The following is a 9,729-nucleotide window of genomic DNA, read 5'->3' as shown; positions in this document are numbered from 1 at the left end:
CAGGATGGTCTCGATCTCCTGACCTCGTGATCCGCCCGTCTCGGCCTCCCAAAGTGCTGGGATTACAGGCTTGAGCCACCGCGCCCGGCTTCTTTATTTTTTTTTAACCCTATTCTCCCTGCTCAATTGATTATTCAAAGCATAAGAATCCCCTCCCACTCCCCAACTGCCTTAACTGGCAATGGCAATGAATAAATTTGCATTTCAAAGCAGGTATGACTTCAATTTCTTAGTGAACAGAAACCATAAAGGAATTCTGGAAAACACATTGATAGTCAACTTCAAGTAAGTAATAAAGAAATGTGTAGTCACTATCAATACAACTTTTTATTTAATATATCCAAAGACCTCTAAACACTAATGAGGTGACTTTTTACATGGTAATAAATCACTGTGTGGTAAGTAAGAACCTCAAAATAAATAAATATAAGCTATGATGCATACAAAGACAATACCAGTGGGGTAAACTGACTGGCCTAATTCTTAAAGGATTCTAACTAATAATGTAGAAAACCACAAATTTAAGCTGAGAGAGGTCTCTTTCAAGAACTTTAACACTGGTATCTGGCAGCTCAGCTTTAGCATGTCAGCAGAGTCCTCCTCATATAAAACCAGGAAATGAAGTGAATTTCAGATTTGTTGTTTTTCATTAACTGTGACTCCATCCTGCATCCAGCATCCAGGAAGTATACATATAGTAATTAATCTAAACCAAACCTGTCTTGCCTCTTTGCTTAGATCTGGCAAACACCGACTCACCTTGACCCAAGTATGTCGGGAAGCACCACACAGGAGGACTGTGGAGCCTGAGACCTGAGGTATACAATTCCGCTTAGTTTCTAGAAACTGAAATGCTAAGTGTTTATAATTCTATAGAAATGTTTATCCAATTCTTAGTAAGCCTTTGTTCAGTTTCTGAACTTTCTGCCTAGCCTTGAAAGTCACATAAGGAAACTGGCCTGCTCTGTAATCCTTTGAAAATTAGATGATGCTAAGAAACATCAAGAGTCCATATGTCTTGGTAACTAGGTCTTATACTGGAACTAAGCAGTATAACACTTAGAGCTAAGCAGAAAAAGATACGCTGACTTGTGGCAAGTTCTAATAAAAAAATTAATGTTACGCTTTTTATAAGTGTATGATTATCTTTGATAAGATTACCCAAATTTACCTATAATGCCAGGACAAGCTATTATTCACATTGACTGTGACTGCTATTCTGATATATATAATAGGAGAAAGGAGCATGTGCTACACAGCTGAAATGCATTAGCTTTTTAAAAGTGAAGGAAAAAAAGTGAAGGAAAAGTTCAAAGAAGATTCTCTGTAGCCATCCTAGTTGGAAGACAGAACAGTTGCTTTACCATCTCAATGTATAACAAATATTTCCATTCCTTGATTGCTATGAAACTCACTTTCAAAACAAAGTTGTTCCTTAAAGGGAGAATGGTGGAGGGGAATGATTCAAGCATTCAGTGTTCAAGCAAGAGGAGAAAATATATTAAGAGATAAGAATGGCCATCGCCAAATCAATGAACCAAGGATATTTTAAACAGAATTATCTGTAAATGAAAAAAAATAGTTTTATGTACCCAGGATTGGGGACTGGACTAGAACAGTCATAATTCAGGAGAATAAGAATCCAGTGCCTTTTAAAAATAGCTCATTTGCATTGAGGGGAGAGGTGAAAGAGGAAGGGATAACTTTAATCTGATTTATTGGAAAAACGAATTACTATATGAACTTCAGACTATTTTACATTATGTGAAAGGTTAATTTGGTTTGAAAGTCTATTTTTTTGGGTACTTCTTGGCTTACTTGGCGATTATGCGTCTCCAAGCTACATAAATAACATAAATATAACACCAATTATAGCTTCCCTTCTTTTCTCCAAGTCTTACAGCAAATATATATAATCTTCAAATCAAAATGCTAAAAAGTTACTACAAATTCAAACTGCTTACCATGATACCACCATTTTGTTTTCTTTGGATTCTTGTTACATGTTCGCACATAAAAAGAATTATCTGGTGGTCGTCTCTGAAACAAAAAATAATTTAAATAGGTAAGTCAAAAAACAGAAAAACTAAGAGGGTGACAGTTTTAATAAAAGCTTAAGCAAGATTAACAGAATGCGTAAAAAACATATATCTAAAAGAATAAAAACTACAGATGTATTCCAGGAAATGTGTATGCTTAACACCTAAATTTAAAAAAGGCATAATAAGGGTGTTTGAGTGTGGTCTGTGTTAGGTTCCAGCCTGGCCAACATGGTGAAACCCAGTCTCTACTAAAAATACAAAAAAAGTAGCTGGGCATGGTGGTGCGCGCCTATAATCCCAGCTACTTGGGAAGCTGAGGCAGGAGAATTGATTGAACCCAGGAGGCAGAGGTTTCAGTGAGCCGAGATCGTGCTATTGCACTCCAGCCTGGCAACAGAGTGAGACTCTTGTCTGAAAACCAACCAACCAACCAACCAAACAAAAAAATTAAATTAATTATAAGGGGAATGAAGAAGGACTGATGAGAAAAGGCAAATTTACATAATTTAACATAAATTCACATAATTTAAACATAGCCGGGAGTGGTGGTGGGCACCTGTAATCTCAGGTACTTGGGAGACTAGGGCAGGACAATTGCTTGAACCCAGAAGGTGGAGGTTGCAGTGAGCCGAGATGGTGCCACTGCATTCTAGCCTGGGTGACAGAGTAAGACTCTGTCTCAAAAAATAAATAAATAATAAAACAAAACAAAAGGCCAGGCGCGGTGGCTCACACCTGTAATCCTAGCACTTTGGGAGGCCCAGGCGGGCAGATCACGAGGTCAGGAGATCGAGAACATCCTGGCTAACACGCTGAAACCCTGTCTCTACTAAAAATATTTAAAAAAAAAAAAAAATTAACTGGGCGTGGTGGCGGGCGTCTGTAGTCCCAGCTAACTCGGGAGGCTGAGGCAGGAGAACGGTGTGCACCCGGGAGTCAGAGCTTGCGGTGAGCTGAGATTGCGTCACTGCACTCCAGCCTGGGAGACAGAACCAGACTCCGTCTTGAAACAAACCAAAACAAAACCAAAAAAACAGAAAAGTCTACTAAACTAGATTTGTTTGGAGAAGTATAGCAACGTACACACCTCCACAAAGAACTATATTTTTACTGTAATAGGATACCATCAAAGATAGACCAGAAGATTCAGTTTCTAAACAGTATTTAAGAGAAAAAATGGGAAAAATATATATTGGCATTTCTGCTGTAATTGGCCTTTCTGCTGAACATATGCCCTGACTAGAACAATATGAGAAATATATGGCAGCTCTGCAAGGGAGCTACCTCAGATAAAGCGATGCCAACAACACTGAAGATACATTATGGAAGAGATTTTTCCTGAAATCTGTTGGATGCTGACCAGAGAAAAGAAAATGTATACTCTCTACAAAGACTTGGAAACATCAAATTTATATTAAAGTGATATTAAAGTTCATAGATACTATGATAGCTATCCTTAAGTCTCCTTTATGCCTTTCAGAATCATTCCAATAACTTGATTATTTTCCTATCATTAAATATTTTATAGTGTATATGCAGAATTTATTTTCAGACTTAAATCTGCTTAGTTAAGCTAATGAAAGTGAGAGATTAAGGGAATCCTTTCCTCTACCTGAGGCTAATGAAAATAAGTGAATTTGGTATGACATCATTTAAGGAAAGTCTAACCAGAAAGCAATGGTGAGTAGGACTCTGTGATAGCAGGAAGGAAAACAGCTAGTTCATTTGGCATTTCTAAAACTCATATATGTAACTATCAGCCTAGTTGAGCCTCATAATGTTCTTATGTGTTAATATTAATAGTAATTTTATTTAACAAAAAGAAATATTAGAGCACAAGACATTCAAGGTATTTAAGTGTTCCAAGTTAATCTGTGCACACAATTTGAGAAAATTCCTAAAAAAATGAATATTATGAAATTAGATGCCTGACTACTTCAAGGAAAGGATGATTCTACAAAGTCAAATCTATGTTCATATGGAATTGGTATTACTAGAGCAAATAATTTCACAAACTCATTTTAGGTATATATTGATTAGAACCCAAGAATCATCAGAAAACTCTTCAAAAAATACATATTTAGAAAAAAGAAATACTCAATTCTATTTGCTTAAATCATTTATCTCCCTGACAAGTGATCAGGGAGATATAGTTCTTGGAAAAGAAACTATACGAAAGATGTCTTACAAAATTGTTTTAGGAATGGACTACAAACTGAAAAGTTTGAACAATGTAAGTATATTATAAAGGCATGCGAATAAAGTGAAATTTACTGAAAGGCCTGTGATCTCAATATCAGAAATTATCTTTAATCCACTGCAATCTAATGGCATACTGGATTTAAATACCTTCAGCTTATGGAACCACTCCTGATTGTTTAAAAGGAAACTGGAATAAAAGAATTATGACTAAAATTTTAAACACCTAAGGTAAAATATTTTAATAGCAGTAGAATTAACAAAGTAAAGCCCATAAAACCATGTTCACTACAGAATAAAGTTTACCTGTTTTAATAGTAAAATGTGTAGGTAGGTATTTAAAATACCTTTCTTTTTTTTTGAGACAGATTCTTGCTCTGTTACCCAGTTTGGAGTGCAGTGGCATGATATCAGCTTACTGCAACTTCAGCCTCCTGGGATTAGGCAAGTCTTGTGATCAGCCTCCCGAGTAGCTGGGACTACAGGCATGCGCCATCACACCCTGCTAATTTTTCTATTTTTAGTAGACAGGGTTTAGCCATTTTGCCTAGGCCGGTCTCGAACTCCTGGCCTCAAGTGCTCCACCCCTCTAGGCCTCCCAGAGTGCTAGGATTACAGGCATGAGCCACTGCGCCTGGCCTAAAACACTTTTTAAGGTTTCTTTGGAGCTAGATCCTCTCAATGCCAAAGCAAATTTTCCTCTTCATCTTTGTAACTTACCACTTAGCACAGTAAAAGAAGCACACACTAGGTACCTAGTAAATGTTTTTTGAATCTTATCGTATTTCACGGAAATCTTGATTTCCAGATTATCATCTTGATTAAACATATTATACAACTATTACAGTAAAAATATAGTTTATTACTGCTTTAAATGGAAAAATTAGTCTTATACTAAGTATGTGAGAAACACTACTAGCAGACAACTAGAATGTAAGGGGAATGGTGAGGGTTAGAGGAAGATGAAGGAAGTATACAGAATATAGTCATTCTCTAGTTTTTAATAATAAATCATTATATTGAAATGTAAAAATCTAGTCATGAGGCACATGCAAGGCTATGTACAGATATCGCTGACATTCATCTCTTAATAACTTTCTTACTAAATCCTGTCGTTACCATCTCACCTTTCTACAGTATTTAAGCATAACAGGAACACAGAAGGCCTTGTACCCACAAACTGCTTTGCCCTACACATAAAAGTTTAAAACGTGTCTGTGTGTTGGGGCTGGGTAAGAGGAGAAAATATAACAGCAATAAGCAACAAATGAGTTAAAAAAAACAAAAAAAAAACAAAAAAAACCCAACTTAACCCATTATTTCACATGCTGTGGCTTAGAGTGCTTCAGATTCTAAATAACCTATCATTTAAAAATGAACTATTATCTTAAAAGTTCTCCAAATACTAATTTACTAAAAATGACATTCAGTTCAACTTGGAGAAAAGGGAAGAAAACTGTAAAACACAAATAGCTCCCTAACCTCTAGGGCAAAGCTGTTTAAAACAGAATGCAAAAGGAAACCCTCATGGGGATTTAAGAGGGGTTTTAAAATGTAGAAATACATAAATGTTATGCTATACTAACCCTTAAGCAGGAATGACAAGAGGGTCAGAAGTGCACAGAAGATTCAGACACATTTAAAGGGTATCCTAAACTTATATATATATATTTTTAAAATTTATTTTATTATTATTTTTTTGAGATGGAGCCTCGCTCTGTTGCCCAGGCTGGAGTGTAGTGGCGTGATCTTGGCTCACTGCAACCTCCACCTCTTGGGTTCAAGCGATTCTCCTACCTCAGTCTCCTGAGGAGATGGGATTACAGGCATACACCATCACACCCAGTTAATTTTTGTATTTTTAGTAGAGACAAGGTTTCACCATGTTGGCCACGTTGGTCTCGAACTCCTGACCGCAGGTGATTCACCTGCCTAGGCCTCCCAAAGTGCTGGGATTACAGGTGTTGAGCCACCATGCCCGGCCTACATTTTAAATTTAATAAGTGATTTTTTTCTTTCTGTTTTTCCCTCCCCCCACTTCCATTAGACATAGAATCTGTGGATTAATAAAGGAGAACAGGAAGAAACGTCCTGAAAATTCTACTGGTAAACTAGTCTTCCTCCTTCAACCTAATCATTAGGACAGGAAAGCTCTGGTTCCTGAAAAATTTCCTGAAACAGGTTGATAGGGTGGGAGCTGGCAGAGGGGAGAAGGAAGCTATGATGCACTTTTCTGAGGCTTTCCATTGTGAAATCTACAAAAAGAATTTCTTGTACACGTTTACCCTGTGCATGCTTTTGGGAATAAAATCAGATTTAAGAACATACCGTACATTTCCTGTTTAAAAAAATATAAAACAGTAAATCTGGCTTCTACCCCATTCAACATGTAAAACTTCTATTTGGAATGAAAGGTATCAAAATAACTTTTGAATTTATTACTAAACATGAAATTCCCCATAATTTTAAGATAAAAAGCATAAGTCCTTCCTCTAAATAAAAAGAATTACATATTAAAATTGTTTATCTACTTAAACTGAAAGAAGAAGAGATACTATCTGGAATAATTCTGAAAAGTCCTACCTTTTCCTTGCAGCTGGAAAGCATGCTAATAATGCTAAGACAAACTGATTGGACTGAGAGCGCTGGGGACCAGTCTTCTGTTAGAATGGATAAACAGATATGACCATTGCTATAAACATGAGGATGAACAGGAATATTTTCACCAGTAAACATGACCTAAGAGAGAATAAAATTCCATTAAAACTCAAATATTCTCTATTACCAAAAACTAAAATATTCTCCACATATAACAAGTATTCATTATTTAAAAAAAAACAAAAAACCACCAAAATCAGTGCCAGGAACATGATAAACAACTGCTTATTTGTTTACTCTCATTAACTCAGTAAGTATTGGTTTCACTGAATGAATAACCACGTAGTAGGGAAAAGAAGCCACATTATTTTTTATTTCTGTTATTTTTGATAAATTATCCTTAAAAATTCTAAACTACTACGTATTTTTCACTAGTGAAAGACAACTACATTTATAAGAATGATTTTTCAAATTCTCTTCATTGCTCTCTGCATATAAAAATCAACTATGTTAAAATTCCAAACAAAAATATTCAATTTTGGGAAAATATGAATGACAGGTGGTAGGAACACTCCTACTACTACTACCTGTTAACAATGTTGGCTCTAAGGTGCATGTGGCAAAGGGAAATGATTGTTATACATTCCACCTCGTCTAAACTTACACATCCATTATGATGCGCACAAGTTACTAGCTGTTAATCAGTAAATACCTACGTGCCTAGACGAAAAATACAAAAGTTGACCAAGTCTCCCAATTTGCAGTTCTACTGTCCTTTTCCTTTTACTCAATTCTTCTAACACTACTTTTCCTTTCTCTATCTTGTCTCAGCAATGTTTTGAATGGTAATAAATCTATTATTTCATTCCTTTGCTCTAATAATTCAACAAATATCTTACAGTAGTTTATCTTAAACTTATTTACCTAAGCAAATAGGCAGGAGAATAAATTCATGTATCCTGAGGAATCTGTAAGCATAGTCCAAAGTTGCTCAAAGAAAGCAGAAGTCTTATGTTTACACTGTGTACTGTTTACTCTGCAGGTTAGCAGTAATTCCTAATTCCTGACCTTGCCAAAAAAACAAACAAAAAAACAAAACAAAAAAACCACATAGCTGGAATATCTGCTTAAAAATACAAATTCCAGTGTCCTACTTTCACAGATTCTCATTTAGTAAGTATGATGAGATTTTTATAGAACTCATCAGATATAAACCAACGATTCCTAAATCAGATTTACAGTATCTCTCTCAGCCCTGCAAACCGCCTCATACCAAGTACAGCAGAATATCAGTAAGGAGAAATCTTACCTTAAGTTGTAGCACAAACAATAAAAGATATACAGTATTGCTTTAGGCATACCCTTTTTTCTCTTTATAGAGCAGAAAAAAGAACCAGTGAGGTAAATATGAATAGAATAAGGTATGCTATAGTTTAATATGGAATATGTTATAGGAAATTACCATAAGCTAAGGTTTTATACATATTTTCAATATCTAGCTATGAATCTGATTTTGTTACAACTTTACAAAGATTTACATGTTAATAAAGCAGTCTTTCATATGAGTAGGAGTCTTCTAATATTTCAGATATATTAACCTATGGGACATATTTCCTTGACTAAGACTAGATAAGACAGCAAAAAGCATTTTTTCCCCAAAGGAACGATTTTCCATATTTGCATGTATTTCTTTTCTTTAAATTCTGGACATCAACCCTCCATTCCCACTAATTAAAAAAAAAAGCTAAAAAACAAAAGTAACATCTCAGAATAAGAGAAATCAAGTCACTTATCCTACCTAACTGCAGAAGACTCCCTGAAAGGACTTTGACTTTGTAATGGCTATGCTCTAAGCATGCCATTTATCTCAATTACATCTATCGGTGCTAGTACCCTTTTAATTACTTTTTGCTAAAAAAAAAAGTACTGTTCTGTAAAAGAAAACAAACGCTTAAATGGTCTTATAGTTCCACACTGGAGTCTGTCCACAAGTGTTTTTTAGTGAAATTTTATTTTTAATAAATATGAACTATAGTTTATTACATCATATGCATCTGATATTCCCATGTGTTGTAGATGTACAGGATGGGAGTTTACAAATCTTACGGATACATGCCTTGGGGTATTCATTTTGCCATAAAAAGCCATTTGATAATTAGGATATTTTCATTAAAACACAAGCAATACCCAAGAGTTTCTTCTTTGGCCACGATTATTTTTTTTAAAGATATTTTTCGGTGTGGCTCATGCCTGTAATCCCAGCACTTTGGGAGGCCGAGGTGGGTGGATCACCTGAGGTCAGGAGTTTGAGACCAGCCTGGCCAACATGGCGAAACCCCGCCTCTACTAAAAAATACAAAAAATTAGCTGGGAGTGGTGGCACGCGCTTGTCATCCCAGCTACTTGGGAGGCTGAGGCAGGAGAATCCCTTGAACCTGGGAGGCAGAGGTGACAGTGAGCTGAAATCACACCATTGCACTCCAGCCTGGGTGATAAGAGCGAAACTCCATCTTCAAAAAAAAAAAAAAAAAGATATTTTTCCCAGTAAGGTCTCTATCAAGAAGTCAAGAAGAATAGTGATCTGAAAGTGCCAAAAAAACAAAAAACAGCCAAATTATCTTCTTTGGCAAAACTGAATCACCAACCTTTAAAGAAAATAGCAACACGAAGGTTACCACACCATGTTTTGCCCAGCCAATTCAGAGCACAAGGAAAGCAGTATTTTTCCTAAAGAGAAAAGGTTATAAACTAAATCACTTGGCCTGAGAGCCACTAAGTAGGCATGAACCAAAAGGAACTCAGGAGAAAAGAGAAAGAAAAGTGATGAGTAGCAGTAGAAAACACCTACAGCAGATGCAGCAGACATTTTGTTAGAACCAGTAATGAAGAC

General features: G+C 35.9%; 1 protein-coding gene across 3 annotated transcripts in view; it reads right to left on the bottom strand.

Annotated features, from left to right (window-relative positions):
* Positions 1 to 9,729, bottom strand: part of UBE2W (ubiquitin-conjugating enzyme E2W (putative)) — an 87,520-nt gene that overhangs the window by 22,443 nt on the left and 55,348 nt on the right. For all 3 annotated transcript variants that reach the window (XM_011981998.1, XM_011981999.1, XM_011981997.1), the window contains 2 exons: positions 6,825 to 6,980; positions 1,965 to 2,040 (listed from right to left, as the gene is read on the bottom strand). In XM_011981998.1, coding sequence (XP_011837388.1) covers positions 1,965 to 2,040; positions 6,825 to 6,980 — 232 coding nt within the window. The remainder of the gene's footprint in view (positions 1 to 1,964; positions 2,041 to 6,824; positions 6,981 to 9,729) is intronic.

This window comes from Mandrillus leucophaeus, unplaced genomic scaffold (assembly GCF_000951045.1).
Source record: "Mandrillus leucophaeus isolate KB7577 unplaced genomic scaffold, Mleu.le_1.0 Scaffold233, whole genome shotgun sequence".
Taxonomy (NCBI): Eukaryota; Metazoa; Chordata; class Mammalia; order Primates; family Cercopithecidae; genus Mandrillus; species Mandrillus leucophaeus.
The sequence above is the reverse complement of the archived record's forward strand: the minus strand, read 5'-3'. Positions and strand labels throughout refer to the sequence as shown.